This window comes from Myodes glareolus, chromosome 3 (genome assembly GCF_982192425.1).
Source record: "Myodes glareolus chromosome 3, mMyoGla1.1, whole genome shotgun sequence".
NCBI lineage: Eukaryota > Metazoa > Chordata > Mammalia > Rodentia > Cricetidae > Myodes > Myodes glareolus.
Window position 1 is genome coordinate 58,887,140 of NC_142028.1, and position 18,197 is coordinate 58,905,336.

Here is an 18,197-nt window from a genome sequence, read left to right on the forward strand (position 1 = left end):
CGATTCTAGGATTACCAACATTCACCTCAGTGCCCAGCTCTTCTGTGTGTTCTGGGGTCAGATGCAGGCCCTCGGACTTGCGTCATCACAAGCGTTGCCCCCCCCCCCCCCCCCCGCCGCCGCACCAAGCTGTCTTGCCAGCCCGGACCTTTTGTAATGACGTGCTCTGGTGGGCATGAAACTCCCACCTCTTGGTGCTTGAAGAGCTCCTGGAATACTACACATCCAAGCACTTCAGCCCCAAGAACCACTCAGTAGATAAAGAGGTCGTGGATCCCTTTCTTCCAATAGACAGAAGAAGCACAAATGCATGTGCCTTGCTTTTGTTGGGTTCCTGCTGTAAGCAGATCTGAATATAAAAGTGTTCTCACCTTACATCTGCCCTTACAGTTCTCACTACAGCCTTGGAGTCTCCCTGACGTACTCCCAGTGGGAGGAGGAGACTCCTAAAAAGCTGAACAGGGTTAAACAAATTCTTCCTTCTTTAGAAGTTTCTGGATTTCCCAGAGGAAATCGGAAGTCTGTGGTGGTGGTTGAGAGCAAGCAGTGGGGTAGCTGTAAGACGGTCAGAGCGTGGACAGTGGGCCAACAGGATGCTCTGAGTGGTTACAACTGCACATTGCAGGGCCCCACACCTGCCAAATTAGAAATCAGGGTCTTCCCAAGCCTTCCCTGTGATTCTAGCACACGCTCCAGGCTGTGTGACCTGCTGCCCAAAACCAAGTGTTCCGCAGTAGCCATGGAGGCTGCAGCCATGCTGCTTCTGATGTAGCGGCTCCTGTCAGCAGCACTCTTTGAACAGTGCGTGCGTTTCTCCCAAATGCAGTCCTTGACTCTAGCTTCCAACTCCACTCGGGCAGAAATGCCGTCAGATGTGCAGTTCCATCGGACAAACCCAGCCTTCACAACTGGGCGAGGCCTTGCTTTGTAGAATGAGTTTACACATCGAGTACAGTTCTTACCAACCCATCCGACACCGATAGAAGCTGTTGCCAAGTTACCTAGACCGGGAGTGACATTTTAAATACAAGTTTCCGGCTGCTTAATTTTCTAAGCCAGTTTGCGATGTTCCCTTTGCTTTTGTGCAGGGACAGTGAACCCAGTATGACTTCACCCAGAGCAGAATTGCAGGGCGCTCTTACCTATGAATACCTAAGTAGAGCAAAGTTTCTAGTACACTCAGCAGGCTCGCTTTTAAAGAGCAACAGAAGTAGTGCCACTATTAACATGCCAATTGATTAACAGCTTGGTAACGATCATTATTGATAAAAATCTATTAGGTTTGTTTATTTACTTATAAAATGAACAAGTGAACATGTTTGGGTTAAATTAAGCCATGTGTGGGTTTTCAAGAGGTAGTGCCAAGTTGAATTTTTGCAGTGTTGAAAAGTGGATGCCATAGTTTCTCATTTCCATTGGTTTGGTTGGTGTTTGTTTGGGAGCTTTCCTGGGATTTTATGGCAAGGGACTCTAGGAGAGAAATCACGAAGGCTCCATTGACTGGGGACTCATAAGAACTGTCCCGTCCCCTAGCTGATAGCCAGCTTTGCCCCTGTCCCCATTAGAACCTCTGGCATCCAAACCTCAAGAGATGGAGAAGCCAATATGACAGGCCCTCAACAGGCCTTGGGGAGGATTAAAGTCAGTGAAGGACTAACTCATCTTACTCCTCAGAGCACACTGGGTCACCTTCTTCAGGGTAGGTGGTGACTTGGTTATGCGACTTGGTTATTGCTTATTATGTTGGTGATTGTAGTTGACGTGAGTTGATGTTTTGGGAACAGTCAACTTGCTAAGTAAAGTATTAAGTTCTCCGTCAATTCTTGGTGACCCTGGATGAAAGTGTTTTAATAGATTCTATACACGAGGACTTATAGGGAATGCTGGTAGAAAGGATGGATTTCGGTGGTGGTCGTGGGGTATGGATTTTAGCAGGTGGTGGTGTTTGTCCAAAAAAGAAAGAGCTGTGTTACCCGAAAGCCTCCCCTGCCTCTGTTGACTTGAGAATGCTCTTTGGGATGGCCCTCAGCTCTCTGTTACTGTTTGCATCTGAAATGTCCCTGCAAGGCCGTATGCTATGCAAAGGTTTGGTCACCAGCATGTGGCACTAATGTCAAGTGGTAGAATCCTGAGAAGGTGGAGCCTAGTGGAAGGAAGTGATGTTAGAGTGGGCGTACCCAGAAAGAGGATATTGGAGCTCAGCCCCTTCCCTCTGTTTTACTTCCTGGCAGCTGTTATGTGAATAGTTTGCTGTACCACACACCTTTGCCACGTTCTTAGCCTTGGCACAGCCCAGAGTGACAGGACCAAGAAACTATGACCTGAATGCCTGGAACCATCAGCTAAATCTGCCCTCTTTTCAGTTATTGGTCTCAGATGCTTTTGTCCCAACCACAGGAAACTAATGTACCACCAAGGCAAGTGTTTGCCCCTAAATGTCTCCTGAGTTCTCGGTCACTACCGGCCCTACCTTCACCCAATTCTGTAGTGAACCGTGGAGCTCCTTTGTCCTCCAGTCTTCAGCTTTGTGGAGCTCCTTGCATCCCATCTGCCAGTGTAGACCCAGCTCAAGATGGGTATGGGCACCCAGGACCCTTCTCTGAGGGAAATTATAACTGAGAAAAGCTAGTCGGTCTGGGACAGACGACTGAACTGAAGCGGTGCTGGAGGGAACCTTCAGGGAGGCGCTACAGGGAGAAGAGAATAGAGCGGAGGCAGGAGGATTCTGTGATGAGAGAGATGAGAATCTGATGAGAAATCATCATGCTTTTATAAGAATCTGACATTTTTAGCCTTAGGAATCAAATTCATTTTAATAGTACTACATTCCTACCTACTTTATAATGTGCTACATTGCAACCTATTTCTCTTGTTTAGGCTAAGAGAAGTGGCTCCCAGATTCGGTCTCCCTCTCTACATCACTAGTATTGCTGCAGTTCCTAACAAGAGAAAAAAGCCATTGTGTTAGTGAGGGTTCTCACAATGAATTAAACCGAGAGAATGAATTGTGTGTGTGTGTGTGTGTGTGTGTGTGTGTGTGTGTGTGTGTGTGTGTGTAGAGGGGGATTTATTAGAATTATAGATTGTGGTCCAAATAGTCCAACCATGGCTGCTTGTGATAGAAAGACCAAGAATCCAGTAGTTGATCAGCCCATGAGACTGGATGTCTCAGCAGTCCCAGTCTGAACCTGGTGCTAGAGTCCTAGGGCGTTCTTAGTGAGCTGCTGGTTTTCAGTCCACATTAGAATCCCAAAGAAGTAGGTTCCAGTGCCAGCCCAGCAAAGGAATGCCTCAGCAACAGAGTAGATGGGCTTGTCAGGGAGAGTGAGGGCAAGCAGGCAATAAAGCTTCCTTCTTCCATGCCCTTTTATGTGAGGTGCCATCAGAAAGTGTGATCTAGAATTAGGATAGATCTTCCCATCCCAAATGATCCAGTCTGGAAAATCTCTCATAGGCCTGCCATGCTGCTTGGGTTTTAGTTGATTCCAAATGTAGTCAAGTTGGCCACCACGATCAGCCATCATGGCTGTGAAACATCTCGAGTATTCCATCTTGATTAGGTCAGGCTGGGCGGTTCGCCGTCATGCGTTTGTGCTATATGTGTCTACTCTGATGTAGTCCTCGTGATCTTGTGATGAATCTGAACACTTATGTGGCTTGCTTGGGAACCTTCCAGAAGGGAAATGACAGAGTCACAGCTAGAGATTTGTGCCTTTCTGCCATGATTGTAGAGGTTACGGAGAGGATTCCACCCTGGGTGAGTGCGGACAGCATCACAGCAGGCTTGGTTCAGTGTCCCACTAAAGAAGGGTGCTCGGGGTGCGTGCTGTGGGGATAACAAGCAGTGATTGGCAGGGCGATCAGGCAAGTTCCGATTGTCTATATTATCAAGCGTGGCCGGCCTTCATCTCACGTTAGTGATTTCTGCTTGTTTCACAATTACAAAAATATTGAGACTGGCTAGAGAGAAGCTGCCTTTTCCTCTTCGTTTTCTCATCTCTCTTCCGCTTTTTCTTCAATATTGTTAAGATAGGGCTTTACTATATAGCTGAGGTTAGCCTCAGGCTCACAATCATCCTGCCTCAGCCTCACAAGTTCGTGCAATTACGTCTAAGAAGACCTCTTCAAGCAGTGTTGGGACATGGGGGCAAAGCCCAAGTGCCAACCTACAGAGACTGGGTCCTTTGCTTTATACCTGGCTGCTGTCCAGTGAGACATACGGTACCAGGACTCTGAGAAGACATTCCCAGAAAAGTGTGGTAGTCAGATGGCCAGAGAGCCAGCTACTCGTCTCAAGCCAATCTGTGATATGAGGGGCCACTTCTCGGGAGTGCTAGCCTTCTGTGACCTACCTACAAAACTCATAGCCAGTCCTTCTACCCAGCACATGGCCCCCTGACAGACACCTCTAAGGAAGGATTATACCAACCCAGACTTTCTTCCAAAAGCCAGCTAGTCTGAACTCTGTGGTTGCCTTCAGAACTAGATTCAAAGGGTGATGGGCACATCGTGGTGAATGGGTCCCATTATTTTAAAACTAAGCATGGATTTCACATTTCTCAAAGCCTTGCCACCTGCTTGTCCCTCTAATACTCATAACTTGATTTTGTAGAAATCAGAGTAAGCAAGACTTTTACAGCTCTTTACCCAGCATTCCCGGATTATTTGTTCATACCCACTACTCCTAAGGCAAAGGATTTAGAGGGAGCGTGTGGAGGAGGATAGGAGTGTGAGATTATGATGGTATTAAAGGCCCAATCTCCATCCCCAGCTCATTGAATAAGTGTCTTGTTTCATGAGAGCTGCTTATACTGCTCTGTAGGAGATCTTGGAAGCATCTTCTACGGTGTCTGAGCCTATGAGGATTTTTTTTTGCCTCTTCTATAAAATACCATCCTGTCTATTTGTGATTATTAACATCCTGCCTATTTGCCTTTTGTGTATCTTTATATATGTTCCTGTTTGTGTAGTATGTACACATATGTGCATATGGAGACCAGAGGTGAGCATGGGTATCTTTCTTCAGTCACAGTCCACCTTATTATATTTGAAGACAAGGTCTCTCACTGAACATGGAACTTACTAATTGCTAGGCTAGCTGGCCAATGAGCTCTAGATATCTACCTACCTCTATACCTCTGCTCAGGGTCATAGATGCTTGCTACCTTACCGGCTTTTTACACTGATGCAGGGGATCCAAACTCAGGTCTGCATGCATACACGGTGGGTGCTTTACTGACTGGGCCATCCTCCAAGCCCTTCCTGACAGCTTTTACTTCTGTTGCCTGGTGAGTCACTTCTTATGTCTCAGTTGGTCTAAAGGTGTCTGTGTGCCACTTCTGTAGTAAGGATTGTGTCTTTGTCTCTGTCCATGAGCAAAGAAATACCTCAGAACCAAGGATCAGGGAGTTTGCTGTGAGACTGTCTCCTAAGGATGTCAGAAACTATACCCATAAAGTCTCACCAACGTGACTGCCCGCTACCCTCAGGGGATGCCTGTAAGCACTGATACACATAAGCTCACAGGAGCACACATACATACACATAAATATATAACAAATAAATATTTCAATTAAAATATAATTACACCATTTTCTTCCTTCCCCTTTCTTCCCCCAACACACACACACACGAATATATATATATATATATATATATATATATATATATATATATATATATATATTCTTTTAAATGTACAAAATACTAGAAACTTACTGCTTCTGGGAGAAAAAAAAAACACTTAAACTGGACCTGTTATGTTCCTCCTCCTATACCCTAGAGGTCCATAGCCTCAGTAGAATGTTTCCCTTCTCTTCTTAGGCAAAATTGGATGTTGGGTACTTTGATCAGTGTTTAAAAACAAGTGAACCTCAGAAACTGCTGGGCTATACCAGTTATATAGAGCGGCATTGCAGGATATGCAAAGGTCCTTGCACTGTTGCTGCTGTTGAGTTACGCGCTCTGCAGCCGGCGTTGAGTCTCTGCTTGGTGTATGTCAGTGCTGCCTGCACTGCACATGGCTCAAGACCTGGAGGGCTTTTGACGTAGGTGGAGGCTGAGACACCCAGGAACCTACAGAGTGCCAGGGAAAGGTTTGAGAACAGTATTTAGGCAGGCACCGACACATCCCTTGGCTAGAGAGGTGCCTCCCATGGGACAGCGGCACAGAAAATGGTAAAGCAACGCTGCAGGGGGGAATCGGCTGGGAAAGCCTTGCCCTCTGGCTTCACCTGTGCTTTTACCGAATTCTCCTGTAGCAGGGAATTCCTTTGGCTTTTTTTTTTCACCTGCCAGAGAAGGAGAACCCCCAAGTGAGGGGCAATTCACTTGGCTCTGTCTTCTAGGGTGCTCTAAGGTGTATGCCTTAGAAAGTACAGCAGTTGACTGTCCGCAGGGAACAAGGGAAACAGCCAGTGTCCCACTGTGAGCCTTTCTCAGGATGGTGAGGAGTGACAGAGTCACAAGTGCTCCGTGTGTTCTGTCCCTCAGGTGCACCAGTACTATAGCTGCCTTCCCGAAGAGAAAGTCCCGTATGTCAACAGTCCTGGAGAGAAACTGCGAATCAAGCAGCTACTGCACCAGCTGCCGCCCCATGACAATGAGGTAAGGTGTTTGAAGGGGGCTTCTGCTAGATTGACCCTTTTCCTAATCATTGTGATCAGTAAGTTGTTGCCAAAAAATAATAATAATAATAACCATCTGGCAATTGGTAAGAAATTTTAGCTTCTTTAATTAGAATGTAAGGAAACTGGCTGATAATTTGGGAGACTACTCCTCATCCCTCCTCTCACCCCCCCCCCCACACACACACAAAGGAAACCAGTCTCCTCCTGGACAGGGTGAGACTCCAAGCCTGGCATGACTGGGTAGTACAGAAAGCAGGGAGTGCTGTTTGAAAGCCCGGGCCAATGTTTTCTGACTGGGATGTGTCCTGCCACTTGCTTGTGAGATTTGGGAGGATGACTAAGAACCGCTTCATGACTGGAAGAAATGCTGTGAGTCTCTCAGACTTTCAGGATTGTTTCCTAAGAAGTGAATGTACAGGTTCTCCATGTCGAGGGCAGCCAAAGTTCCGGGTCTAGTTTGGCAGCTCTCTCACCAGGACGTTTGTCAAGCCAGAGTCCACCTTGTTAGAGTCAGCCATCTGTATTTTGAAAATCGTGTGGCCATGGACATTCCTTTTGTCTAATTCCAGAAACAGAGCTCTGGAAGCAAGTGTTTATTTGTTTGATTCTGAGTTTGAGTTTTTGAGAGTGGCTTTCACTTTATCCAGGATAACTTGGAACTCTCTCAGCAGCTCATGAACTCTTTCTCTCGCTCCTCCTCTTCCCGCGTGCTGGGCTACAGAGGTCCGCCCGTGCCTGACCATCGTAACTTATTATTGAAATCACATTGGTCCTAAAGAAGAAATCTGAAAGGAAGTTTCTAAGAGATCGTGTGGGAGGAGATTAGGTTTCTAAGCTGGAAATTAATTTGTAGGTATCTGGTTTCAAAAATCAAGAATCCTACAGATTTTTGTTATTTAGCTCTCTATTTAAAACAAAAGCATACTTTTTAAATTGAAAGGAAAAAATTACCGCTGCAGAGAGCTGGATGCTAGTTCCTACCAGCTCATCCCATACATGGGCTGAGTCTCACGTGACATATTTACATAAAAGAGAATAATTTTTTAAACATTTTTATGAGATGTGTGTGTATGTGTGTGTGTTTGTGTGTAACACTCACATACCACAACATGTATGTGAAGGGCAGAGAACAACTTATGAGAATTGGTTTTCTCCTTCCACCCTGTGGGTTCTGAGAATGAAACTCAAGTTGAAAATATCATATTTTGCAGCAAGCATCTCTGCCTCCTGAGCAATGTCTTGCTGGCCCGGAAGGAGGCAATTGGGGCTGCTAATGCTGAGGAACTAAGAGTGGAGATATTAGTCCAGCCCTTGTCTAGCATGTACAAAGCCCTGGGTTTAATCCTCAGCACTGCAAAACTAAACATGTGAATCTGAATAAGTGAGACAGCGTCTCAAAACCTGAAGCAGCTCCCTAGAAAGCGGCTTCTCTCTCTCCTACTGCTTATTTCAGAGTTCATAAAACAAATACAAAAGCTGACTCCTTTAAAGATGAAAGCAAGCACTGTAACCAGATGCCTGGATGACGAATCTGGAGGTGAAAACGCACGTTTTTACAAGCAGGAGGGGTGTGCCTGTTTTTAAAAGCATGCCCATAAAATGTCATCGCAACCATGTTTTGTGGGCTGTTAGGTTTCTAGAACATTCCCCTGAAGACTTTTTTTTAACTGTCACTTGAGGGAGGGAATTGATCTGCCCTTGTAGTGGTTCATTCTGCTTACGGGTAACTGTGCTTCTATTAAGTAGACACCATTTGGATTATCACTCCATGTGGCTAAGATGTGACTGACACATGAAAGCCAGTGGACAAGATTTGCTCATCTGACATGGGGATGTGGCCTCTTTTGAAGGCAGAGGTTGACTCTAAAGCAAATGCTCGGTCATTCTCTTTTCATTTGTACAGCACAAATTTGAATAGACTTAGTTGCTCTGACTTTCAAATTAACACACAGCAGTTCTCGTTGAGAGCTTTTTTTGTTATTTTCTTAACAAAAAATTGTCTGCACAGTTTAGTCAACATATCTGTAGTATGATGTCTGGATTACTCCAGAAAAAAGTCATGAGAAGCATGAGACCACATTTCCCAAAGGAAGGTATAAGTGTGGCTTGGGTGGGGTGTGAGCATGGCAGTGAATGAAACTGAATGTGTAATGAGAGCCTGGTTTCTTTTAAATTACACTTTGTCTTTGTGTGCAGTGATGGGACAAGGAAGAAGTCTCAGTCTGGTCCTAGCAGGTCTCCTAATATCACTACAGCCCATTCTGTTCTCCCATAGTCAGTAAGCGCATCTGTTTTAGCATCTCCCGGAGATGCAGTGGTCGGCTGGGATCTAACAGTATGGTTTTGCTCTATTTGAGAGTTACCTTCCCAGCTTTGCAACTGACTGACTTTTCTTTATGTAGTAATAACATGCTTTCCTTTTAAGTAAATGCATCCAAGTTTCTTGAAGTGAGTCATATTTAATAAAAGTATCATTAATAAATAATAGTTCAGTATCATGGCACAATGACCAAAGTGCAGAAATAATGGAACAGAGTGGCAGATCCCAGATGCAGATGCCTTTGCTGTCCCTCCCTTAATTCTTTGACACTCTGTGTTTTAAAAAGAGGGAAGTCTCTTTCTCATATTGTCACATTAGAGTCCAGACAAACGCCTGCCTACTCTCATATCCCAGAGCAGGATGGAGAACAGATGATGTGCGTATCTGACAACCAGACCGGGGCCATTCTTTGGTCCACGGCTAGTTCACATAGACACAGACACATGAAACCTACAGCTCCTTACACTTTGTAAGGAGAATGTTCCAGCAAATAGCCAACTCTGAACCGCTCTTGGTGACTCCAACATGAGTGTGGGGACAGTGTGAAGGGTGAGGAGCGGATCTCGAATGTCTCTCCTTCCGGAGGCACGGACTCCAGAGTTCACAGCCTTGTAGGCGTCCCCTTTGCTTATCACCTGTCTTGGTGCTGGCTCACCTTAAATAGCTCCAAGCTGTGAGCCCTGAGTGGGGACATCAGTACTTCCCCCGGAGCGATGAAGCCTCCTCCATGCTGTCCTCTGTGTGTTCAGGTTCGATACTGCAATTCCCTGGATGAGGAGGAGAAGAGGGAGCTGAAGCTCTTCAGCAACCAGAGGAAACGTGAGAATTTGGGCCGAGGGAACGTCAGACCCTTTCCCGTTACCATGACAGGAGCCATCTGTGAACAGGTGAGGATGGATTGGAGCCGGGAAGGAGTTCATTCTCCTCCAGTCATTTTATTGAATACCTGGTATGTGCTCAGCCCTCTTTTAGGTCTCAAAGATACAGCAGTTAGCAAAAGACACGAAGACTTTCTTTCTCACATAAATAACTATGCACCAGGGGAGGTCATACAGCAATAAACAAAGTCAGTAAAATAGAAAAGCTGCTGCAGAAGGGGGCTAGGAAGGACTAGAAAGGTGTGATGACTGCAGTCTCACAGATCATAGAAGACCCCTCTGAGGAGGTGGCATCTGGTGCAAAGGCGTGCAGAGATGTGCAGAAGAGACATGCAGATCTTGAACATGAGAAACAACTAGCATGGGGACCCTGAGGCAGGACGGTAGCTCCTGTGGACTAGAGACAGTGGCCTGTGACTGGACCAGGAGGACTAAAGGGCTGGGATGTGCTGATCGCGGCAGAGTTCATGGAGAGCCGTGTAAACAACGGGAAGGACCAGACAGGGTCATGCCTTCATCCTTTGATCTGGACCACGAATCAGTCTCTCATCCAGGATCATCCCAACATGGGTGACCTTTAAAGGATGGCGTGAGGGATGATAGCTGAATTTATTCTGAGTCTGAGGGTTCTTTCTTTGTCAAAGTCTGAGAGACCCCATGCCATCTCCTCGGCACCTCACTGAGTTGAAGAAGCTGGCGTTCCCTTCTGCCTGCTCTGCTGTAGCACTGTTGGGGTGTGGTAGAGGAGATTGCAGAAGCAGGACAGGTATGTCACCTGCCCGGGCCAGCCTCACCCCACTCCTGCGTTCCAGGGAAGACCACCATGTCTTACCTGTCTCTGAATCTTTCCAGGTGTTGTGCAGCTCTGTCTAACTCGAGCTCTGGGTGGCAGGCAGGCCAGGTTGGGAGGAGGAAGCTGCAGACCAGTTGAGAGGGGCAGGAAGTTTTTAGAACCCCATTTTGAGGTTTCACAGGAACAACTGGCAGAATCTGGTAGATGGGTCGCGATGCTCCTTGACCAAAGAGGGGGCAACGGGTCATCATTCTTGAACAGAATCTTTGAGACTAACTCCTGAGATGGAAGTGGTGGGTGCTGATGGTATGAGAGTGACTGTGAACAGTTTAATGCTCACCCACTCTCGGATCAGTCTCCTCATGAACAGGGCTTACCTAAAGGGGAGGAAAACCTGGGCCCACACCTGTGCAGAATAATGTCAGAAGTGATGAAGCAGAAAGGCTTTCAATAAAAAAACCTTGTGGAACCATTGGCAGAAGGGTTAAATATGACTGTGTGTGTGTGGATACTTTATCTGTTCTTTCATAATCATGGAAAGTAAGGTTGTTGCCATTTATATTGTGATATCACACACAAGCTAACAGAAACCGTTCCTTAAGTCTTTGCCATTATTCCATGGATCATATTAATTCATACAATATCCACACTGAGAAAACGGTTTGGAGGCATCTTTTTGATACCTTAGTTATTGTCTGTGGAGCCCATCCACCTATGTGGGCCATTCTGCTAGACACAGGTCATGACCTCATTCATGGCCAATACCATGATGAACAGAGAGCATCTTTATAAACCCACTCCTCCTTCCTCCAGGACCCTCAGAACCTAACTCTGCATTTTAACCCCAGTGGTAAGCATGAGTCATCTATGATTTCTGCCTTGTATATCCTAGGCTTAAAAAGTGGAACCTTTCAATCAAAATTATACAAAGAGATGTTGTAGAGAACTAAAACTCATGCCTGAAAGGCATAGGGAAGAGGGAGAAGCTATTTAAACATGAGTGGACTTTATGTGCCCTCTACCCTCCCACCCCAGCCAAGCCCTCTCTCTGTAGCCTTTCCTGCCAGTGTTAACGTGGCTATGCCTTTGTATAAACTTTGGGATATGTAGGAAATGGTTAGGCCTTTTCCCCATGCTTTATAAGTTGATTGTTGACTGCAGATCCCACCCACCCCATATACTACCATGAGGTAGGATGTCCCTCTGTATGCTGTGAATATGTTTTATTACCATTAGTTAGTAAAGAAGCTGATTTTGGCCAATACGCAGGCAGAACAGAGTGAGGTGGGAAACTCAAGCAGAGATAGAGGGAGGAAAAAGTCGAGTCAAGGAGATGTCGTGTAGCTGCCGAAGGAGAAAGATATCAAAACATTACTGATAAGCCACAGCCACATGGTGATAGCAGATTAGTAAAAATTGGTTAATTTAAGTTGTGAGAGCTAGGTAATAATAGCCTGAGCTAATAGGCCAAACGGTTTGTAATTAATATAAGTTTCTGTGTGATTACTCAGGACTGGGTGGCCAGGAAACAAAAGCACAGCCTCCAGTTACACCACCATGCTGAGAATCCATCTCACACCTTCATGTTACTGTTACTTGAGTTGTCTTACTTAGGCCCTGGGGTGGGGGCTCCTGGGGAGAACAAGAGAAATGTGCCCTACCAGGTATGTAAAGCAGGGGACACCCTAACTAGTATGCATATAACGCCTTAGGAGCTAGCTGTTGGTAGTAGTTGAATGTCGTTCTTATACAGCTGATGTTGATGCTGTTTCTTTTTGCCTTGTAGTGCGGAGGGCAGATTAAGGGTGGGGACATTGCTGTGTTTGCATCACGTGCTGGCCACGGCATCTGCTGGCATCCACCCTGCTTTATATGCACCGTCTGCAACGAGCTTTTGGTTGACTTGATCTACTTTTACCAAGATGGGAAGATCTACTGTGGTAGGCACCATGCTGAGTGCCTGAAGCCACGCTGTGCAGCCTGTGATGAGGTCAGAGCCCCATCTGTGTGGGAAGAGTTTAACTTTTCTGGTATATCCATGGAATGTAGAAGAGGCACCTTCCGTGTCATGATGTCTTTGTTTTTCTCTGTCTGCATCTGCCTCTCTCTCTCTCTCTCCGCCCCCCCCCCCATAGACGATTTCCAGTATTCTTACCCTGCCCCACGATCCCTCTGTTGTACCACACATGCACATGGCCTTTGGCTTCCCATGTGGGGAAACAACCTCAGCTGACTCTACCCTCTTATGTTAACCCTTTCCAGAGAGAACCATCACCCGTATCCCAATCATGGTGGATCTGATATCTGGCATATGACCCATAGCACTCAGCATGGTGGATTCAGGGTCTTCCATGTAAGAACAGGGTGAGGAACCACATACTACAACCACTGAAGTCCTCAAATGGCATGTAGCTAACTTACAGTTAAATATATAGACACTCACAAATAAATAAAAATATAAAGTAAAGAAGCCATTGAGCAACTTTAGATTCCAGCTAAAAATCTAGAAAGTCCTCATCAGAAATAGAACTCCATTTCTAGAAAATTCTCTGGAACAATTAATTAGTGAGGGGAAGAAAGTGGATGCTGGTGTTTGATTTTTTTTTTCCCCTACAAAAGTTTTGGAGATCAGTGGATAACTGTCTGGGTGTTTCCACCCCTGGCACCACAGGTGTTTGAAAGCATTGTGGTAAGAAATCAGAATGTCTACCTGCCAGCTCCACCAGGACAAGGCCAGTTGTCCATTCAAACTGCCTGAGGGCTTCACTTTTTCTAGAGACCTGGTGGGCCTTCGCTAATGTGAATTCTGAGAGTAAAGTTGAGGCACTCGACTCCCTGGCCCTTGTTAAACGAATGCTGGTCAAACTCTGGGACTCTAGGCAGCCCCTTCGCCTTCTGCCTCGAGTGCACAAGTGCACATCACAAAGTTGAACAAACACCACTGCTACCCGATCCCAAATCATGTTCACAACCATGAGCAGTCAGCACCCTCCATCCACTCGATGCTCTTCTTCTCCTCCTAACCCCATCTCCCAGCCCTGTCCCTATCTGGATTCACGAGTGCTAGCATCTCATATGAATCAAATCTTCTCACATTTCCTTCTGCCTCTGGCTTCTTCCACCTAGCACGATGGTTTCAAAGTCAATTTCTGTTGTAGTAAATACTAACACCTCATCCCTCTCCATGGCTGAGCATGAATTGCATTACTCTCTATGAACAATTTTATGCATATATCACATTTGGCTTTGCCATTTAGCAACTGATGTGCCTTTGTTTCTACTGTTAACCGTGATGAACAATGCCATTGTTGTGTACATTTCTAGATACACATAAATTTTAAAATTTGAATGTTTTTCATGGTAATTCTAAGCCTAAATTTTGAAGGAAGGCAAAACTATCTGCTAAAGCAGCTGTCCCACCTTCCATTTTTATTGCCAACGTAAGATAATTCCAGCTCCTACACATGCTCTTTAAGCCTTGCAATTGTATTGTTTTTTTATTATACCCAATCTAATAGGTATAAAATAATGCCACAGTTATATTTTGATGTATAATTGTCTAACCATTAATAATGTTGAGTACCTTTTAAATATTTTTGTCTATTATAGTAATAGACAAATAATGATAATTTGTTTATTATAATAAACAAATATTTTGTTTGTTAATTTGGGGGGAAGAACTATAGGTTGGAAGCCTTTGCTCATTTTTCACTGTCAGATGAATTTTTTTCTACTTGTGAGGGTTGCTCATATGACCTGGACATAAGTCCATTGTCAGGTGCATGGTTCACAGAGATGGTCTCCCTTTCACTTTGTATTTTTCCTTTCTTACTGATATTCTTCAAAGCATAAAGGTGTTTATTTTGATGAAGTTCACATGGTCTATTATTTACAGATTGTTATACACATTTGTGTCGCCATGCCTGTGAAACCATTGCCCAGACCAAGGTCAAGCAGATTACAGCTTTCATTTCTTTGAAGACATTCATCACTCTTTCCTGTTAGGGCCTTGATCACCTTTCGGTTACTTTTTGTTTATGGTGGGAGGGAGGGATTCAACTGATGGTTTTACATGAGATTTCTAATTGTCCCAGCCCTATGTGTTAAAGACTATTGTTTTTCCATAGCTGATCTTAGCACCAACTTTGACAACCAAATTGATTCCCGAACTCTTAATTCAGAGAGTTCATCTATATGTTAGCTTTTATGACAACACCACACTAAACTGGTTATTGTAGCATCATAATAATTTTGAAATATATGCTTTGAAGTTTCAAACAACTCTGATGGGTCAAAGCATGAAATACTTCTCAGGACCAGGAAAGTATTAGACATGAAGGTGACCAATTCTGAGGCACCGGGAAGTGTTAAAGACCATGGCCAGCTGGCCACTTGGCCTCTCACCTGGAAGCAGCAGTCACTTTACTTAGCTGAGGATTGTTATCATGCTAAATGCATTCCAAGCATTGCCCAGTTTGATGTTTTCAAGAAAAAAAAGAAGAGAGTTCCAAGGATTCATATGACATTTCCCATTTTAGAAAACCCTGTGCCTCAGCCAAATGAAGCTGGTGTGTGGAAGCTCTTCTTTATTTTGCTTTATGTTCCCCGAGGTAGAACATTCGCTTTCCACCAAAATGTGGCAATGTAGTGAATTGTGCTTCAGGTATGAGCTGGTAAATGTGGGGTTAGCTTATGGACATGAGTGCTGCTTGTCAGCTTAGGGGTCACCCTTGCTTTCTCATCTCCGTAGTCTGGGGCTCTGTAACTCTCTCCGGTGTGTCGTCATGGTGAGTCTTGGACACTGACCAGTGACTTTCCCGTCTCCAGATCATCTTTGCAGATGAGTGCACGGAAGCCGAGGGGCGACACTGGCACATGCGACACTTCTGCTGCTTTGAGTGTGAGACGGTGCTGGGGGGCCAGCGCTACATCATGAAGGAAGGCAGGCCCTACTGCTGCCACTGCTTTGAGTCCCTGTATGCAGAGTATTGTGACACCTGTGCCCAGCATATAGGTAAGGCCAGATGGGCTCCACCTTGTGTCTGACACAGTTAGAATCCCTTTGGTTATAATTAATATAATAATAATAATAATAATAACCAACTCCTACCAGCTTTAGTGAAAGGAAGTTCTTGGCTCATTTTACTAGAAAAGCCAAAGAGTATTTGGCCTAAGGTAGAGGTAAATGAAGGGTTAAAAATAATGCCTGTTGCTTTGTTTTTCTCTGTGTCAGTTCAGTTTGCTTTATCTTGGCATCTTTTAGGAGTAAATGATGTTCACAGAGTGGTTGAAATGTTCTGGTTATACATAGTCTTTATACATGCGTTCTCAAGAGGAGAAAGGAATTGGCATACCAGTTTCCTAGTTAGTTCCTCTGGATGGGATCTTATGAGTCCTGACTTGGCCAGTGATCTACTTTCAAGTAGGACTTTGTGGTGTACTTTACCATTCTCAGGAAAAAGTATGAAGTCCCAAAAGGAAAATGTGGGAGACATGAATATATCCCTCAACAACATTTTAGACAAAATCAGGAATGGGCAGAGGGAAGAATGGGGTTGGGGTCCTTTGGTAATGAGGGAGGGCCACTGGCTTCCAGCAAGTCTGCCTTCTAGAGATTCACCAACAGTGAACCTAGCCAAAAGCGGAGCAAAACGAACAGTTTACAAACTGTGTATTCCCAGTTCCCAGCAGATTGAAGGTGGTGAGAATCCTCCCCATTCGTTCAGCCCTTCAGCCAGTCAGCTTCATTAGATGGGTCTTGCCCTTTCTGGTGCCTTGGGAATGAACAGCACTGTTTAAGAAATGGTGGCAGTGGACAAAAATCTATGGCCTTTCTGTGGTCACGAAACTCCAAGCAGCCTGTTTGGAAGCTGCCAGTATCATACCTGCAGTGAGGAGATGTGGAGACTCCCCTCTCATGGCTCCGTTTTGCTCTACTTAGCTTTTGTAAGAATTCATAGGAAGCAGCCTTTTCCCTGGGGTTCATCAGAAATGAGAGCTCTAACAGTGCCTTCTAGACTTAGGTGATGGCAAGATCCTTTCCCCAAAGTGCCCTGCCCTCTCACCAAATGCCACCTTGACCAGGTGCCCAGAAACCGTGCTGTTTCTAGGATTGTCACATGCAGACATGCTGATGTTTTTTGGTGCTTTGAATTAGGAAATAGGGATCTGAGCTGTGAGGCAGGGAAGTGGGTGGGGCCATCACAGAGACTGTGGTGTGTTGTATTGACTCCAGGCTGTGAATGGGTGGGTTTCAGTGCTTACCCGGGTGGGGAAGATGGAGCATTAGACACTTAACCCACAGCATCGACACCATCTTCTGATAGCTTTTCTGTGTCCTTTCCCTTTCCACAGAGGTCAAAAGCCGAGCCACAAATGGCTACTTAAGCGTTTTCTCCCAGAAGCTGGGAGAGAAAACTCTGTTTATGACTATCTTGTGTGTACCTCAAACGGCCCCTCAGTCTTCCGTCTTCCTTCAGCTGTCCACAGCTTTTATTGGCATCCTCCTTTCCTCTCAAACCCATAAAAGGCATCCATCCATATTTACTAGAAAAGGTGACTGCTGTGGTCTGCAGTTTGTCTGCTGCTATGGTTAAGTTGCTGTCCCTGATTTTATTTTTATTTATTTATTTTTTACATCTCCTTTTCTGCAAAATGTCATTTCCCTAGGACAGCGAGATCCTGCTGTGTGTATCATGGGTACCCCAGCCATCGATGCCACACTTCTGCCCATACTGTACAAATATTCCATATTTATGCAGCTGTTCAGAGTAGATCCTACATCAGGCAGCCGTTACCAAGGCAACAGGACTCTTGCTTGTGCATAGCAGAGTAAACAGTCTTATAAACAGATGAGGCTGTGGTGGCAGCAGATGCATGCTCCTTTAGAGAGGGCTTAGAGGACTTAGAGGGGGAATTTTTTTTAAGGCATTCTTAGATGTTGAATACAGAACCCTTTTCCAGATGTTTGGAGTTCAGGAGCAGTTCAGAGGGCCATCTGACATCAGTGGTGTTTATCAGAGGCAATGTTCAGCTGCCCGCCTGGCTGCTTCGAAATTTGCCTCCCCTGCACTCCCTACTCCCCACCCTGTCCTGTGAGTCCCCATTCCAGAAAGCTTGGCCCTCCTCTAACACTCTGAGCCCACTCCCATGCTCCCATGCAGCGTGGTGGTGGACAGGGCAGGGGACCCGCCCTTCCAAGTTCTCTGGTGGAGCGTGGGCAAGGACACAACTGTGGGATACCACACTAAGTAACTGCATGTCATCAGCGTTCCTGGGCAGCTGAAGATACCAAAATGAGCTCTCAACACACAGAAGAAAAACTGCAGAGTTGGGAAGAGAAGTCGTCTTGGGGGTTTGTTTTCGGAAAGCATCTAGACAGTGGCCCTCTGCAAAGAAGAGAACTAGGTCTTTCAGACCTAATAAAACCAAAGGAAAGACAGTTTCAGTGGCTAGCAGGCTGAGACTAAGCATTTACAAGAGACTAGTCTCATTTCTGTGCCTCTGCTGGGGAAAGCAAGGCCTAGAGTTGAAATAGGCCTTGACCCACACTGATGGAAAGCACAGAATTAAGATTC

At 45.4% G+C, this 18,197-nt stretch overlaps 1 protein-coding gene across 3 annotated transcripts in view; it reads left to right on the forward strand.

Moving 5' to 3' along the window:
* Nucleotides 1-18,197, forward strand: part of Prickle2 (prickle planar cell polarity protein 2) — a 341,424-nt gene that overhangs the window by 280,397 nt on the left and 42,830 nt on the right. For all 3 annotated transcript variants that reach the window (XM_085686745.2, XM_048438396.3, XM_048438397.3), the window contains 4 exons: nt 6,493-6,606; nt 9,699-9,836; nt 12,407-12,610; nt 15,448-15,634. In XM_085686745.2, coding sequence (XP_085542871.1) covers nt 6,493-6,606; nt 9,699-9,836; nt 12,407-12,610; nt 15,448-15,634 — 643 coding nt within the window. The remainder of the gene's footprint in view (nt 1-6,492; nt 6,607-9,698; nt 9,837-12,406; nt 12,611-15,447; nt 15,635-18,197) is intronic.